Genomic DNA, 2,825 nt, shown 5'->3' on the forward strand with positions numbered 1-2,825 from the left:
CCTCCCGGCCCTGCTGCTTCCGGCTGCGGCTGCCGCCCTACTCCAGCCAGCTGGTGATGGCCGAGCGCCTGCGCTACGCCATCAACAACTGCCGCTCCATCGACATGGACAACTACATGCTCTCGAGGAACGTGGACAACGCCGAGGGCTCCGACACCGACTACTGACCCGGTGCTGCCCGCCCTCCGCACACTTCCACTCTGGTGTCATAGACTTCCTGGTAACTACTAGATGTTTTAGCAACAGAAACCGACGTTATAAACAGTGGCCACACTTAGTTACTCTGATGTAACAAAGAAATTAGATGTTTTTATTTTTCTGTGATTGTACAAAAAAACAAAACGAAGTGCTCTCGGTCAGGTTTCTCCCTCCATATTTTTGGTCACTTTTGATAAGTTTGCATGGAGCCATTTTGGTGCATTTTTAGTTGGGAATGATACATTTTTGTAAACCCACCCAGTGAACATGAAATTGTACATTGTGTATAATTGTTCATTAGAAAGGGCAGTTTTACATGAATATTCATATATTTATTTTGTTTTAATTTGAATTGCCTGTGCAGGGTTCCTTATGCAGAGAAATAAAGCAGATTCAGGAATCGGCGCCGGACGGCTTTTGTAATTTCCAGGGGAGCTTCTGGGGGAGCCCCTTGCTGGACTGCCCTGGTGCCTCCTGGCCCACGCTCCGGAGGGTGGCTTCTCCTGACGCTGATGGAGCAGAGGAGCGCGTGGTTATGGGGCCCTGGGGTCCGGGCGTTTTCATTTGTTCTTCAGTCATCTGGGTCTCGTCATCCGGGTTTCTGCTCAGTGCCCCGGCCCAGGGCCCTTGCTTCAGCACTGCCCAGCCTCGCTGCTCCCGCTGCTCTCCCCGCCCAGCAGTGCCCCGCACCTCCCCTGGTGCCTCCCTGCTCTGCTAGGGAGGGAGAGCCAGAGGGACACAGCTCTGGCCCTGGTCTGTCGTCCTTGAGAAAAAGAGGAAGTGATGGGACCCAAAGGGCCAGGCAGTTTACCAGGCGCTGTCGCTGCAGGGAGGCCAGCCAGGTGGAGGCGGCACACAAAGGACGAGGTCGCCAGTGGTACTTAGTGTGTATGAATGAGTGGATGTGTAAATTTGTGAGCGGCTTTCCTGTCCTTGAACAGCCTATAATGGAGCACGTGAAGGGGCAGGCGAGGGGCTACACTCTGAGGCCCGAGCCCACGCCCCACAGGCCTCTGGGATGCGATGTTCGACAGGAGCGCAGGGGAGCCAGTATTTCCAGGGGAGGGTCGTTCCAAGGGCGGGGGAGAAGGAAGTGGATGAGGCCCAGTGGCTGCCTTACCCCTGTGTCGTCTCAGGCCCGGCTGCTCCAAGCCTGGAGGACCAGGTCTATGCAGACAGCCTGCCCAGAGGAGACAGGCAGAGGGTCTTGGCAGGTTTCCCACGGGGTGCTGGACGTGTGTGTTTTCAAAGGAAAACACACTTTTGCCAGGTAAGGATGACATAGTGAATGTCCCCTCTCCAGTGAGAACACGTAATATTTAGGACAGGGCACCTTAGTTTTACTGAAAACTAAGACTTCAATTGGAATGGAGGCTCAGAGAGGGACCCTGTCTTCTGGGGAAGCCTGGGGGGTCTGGGTAAGGATAGGCCTTTAGCAGCTGTGAGGCAGCGCTCCCTGCACTGGGCAGGCTCTGCCAGCCGCTGGGCCTGGAGAAAGTCTCTAAGAGAGAAGCCACTGTGCGGCTGGCCCCTGGGCAGAGCCAGGAGAGAGGGCTGGGGTCTCTGGCTGCTCCCCAGGGTTAGTGGCTTCCTGCTGGCCAGGCTGGGCTGCAGCCTCCAAGCTGGTTTTAATTGGAAATAATGCCTCAACCTTGGTGCCTCTGGCCTTTGCTGTCACCGTTCCTGCTGGACGGAAGGGCAGGAGCACCCCAGCAGCTGGCACTCAGGGTTCCAGGCCCTGGGGTCAGACCACCTGGCTGACCTTGGGAGGTGTGGCCCTGCAAGGGGACCCGTAGGGCGCCCCAGACTGTAACAGGTGCTGTTTCTCTCTGGGAGCCATTTCTGCATTCTTTTTGCCTTTTGAAAACTCGGGAGGGGAGACGTGCAGGTCCCCACCGGGGCCTGGTGCACGCGTCCTCCCTGGCTCACTTCCAGCCCCCCACAGGGGCTCTTGCAGGCTTTGGTTTGCTGGCCTCATTCAGTTAACAAATACTGGCAGTTTTTATGACTCTTAAGCCATCTCAAGGAAACTTCAACCCCAGATTTAAGATTCCCCCCGACACCCTTCACGTTGTGGTTCTGTCCAGCCCTCCTGGCTTCGCAACTTTTGCCCAGCCCTGCCGACCAGATGGAGTTCTCACGTGGCGAGCTGGGCTTTTAGCAAGAGCCCGTCCAGGTCATTGATCTCTAGAGCTGGAGAGAAGGTCTCTAAGGGATCCGATCTCTCTTGACAGATCAGGAGTCCCAGGAGAGGAGAGGGAACACCAGGTCACAGGGACATCCAGGCTAGAACCGGGAGCTTGGGCTTCCTGCTGGCACACTGTGGTGGAGCTGAGGGGCCTCTGCCAGTTTTCCTCCAAACATCTAGCCTAAGCAAAGACCAGCCGGCATGTCCTGCAAGACAGGCCTCAGAGCTGCTCCTCCCCCAGTAGCTGCCGCCTCCAAGGAGCATCAGGAGCCCTGGACCTGGGAATATGCGCCCTAGGCGCCTCTGCTGGCACCAAGGGGCTGCGCAGACCCGGGAACGTGCACTGTGGCCTCTGCTGGCACCAAGGGGCCGTGCAGACCTGGGAGCATGCACCGTGGCCTCTGCTGCACCGACGGGCCCGCGCAGACCCCGGGATGCG

General features: G+C 57.3%; 1 protein-coding gene across 8 annotated transcripts in view; it reads left to right on the forward strand.

The window, feature by feature from the left end:
* HERC1 (HECT and RLD domain containing E3 ubiquitin protein ligase family member 1) overlaps positions 1 to 602 on the forward strand; it is a 252,265-nt gene extending 251,663 nt beyond the window's left edge. For all 8 annotated transcript variants that reach the window (XM_027765801.1, XM_027765774.1, XM_027765781.1 and 5 more), the window contains one exon: positions 23 to 602. In XM_027765801.1, coding sequence (XP_027621602.1) covers positions 23 to 57 — 35 coding nt within the window. In that variant the 3' untranslated portion in view covers positions 58 to 602. The remainder of the gene's footprint in view (positions 1 to 22) is intronic.
* The last annotated feature ends 2,223 nt before the right edge of the window (positions 603 to 2,825 follow it).

This window comes from Tupaia chinensis, unplaced genomic scaffold (assembly GCF_000334495.1).
Source record: "Tupaia chinensis unplaced genomic scaffold, TupChi_1.0 Scaffold000063_1, whole genome shotgun sequence".
NCBI classification, from domain to species: domain Eukaryota; kingdom Metazoa; phylum Chordata; class Mammalia; order Scandentia; family Tupaiidae; genus Tupaia; species Tupaia belangeri.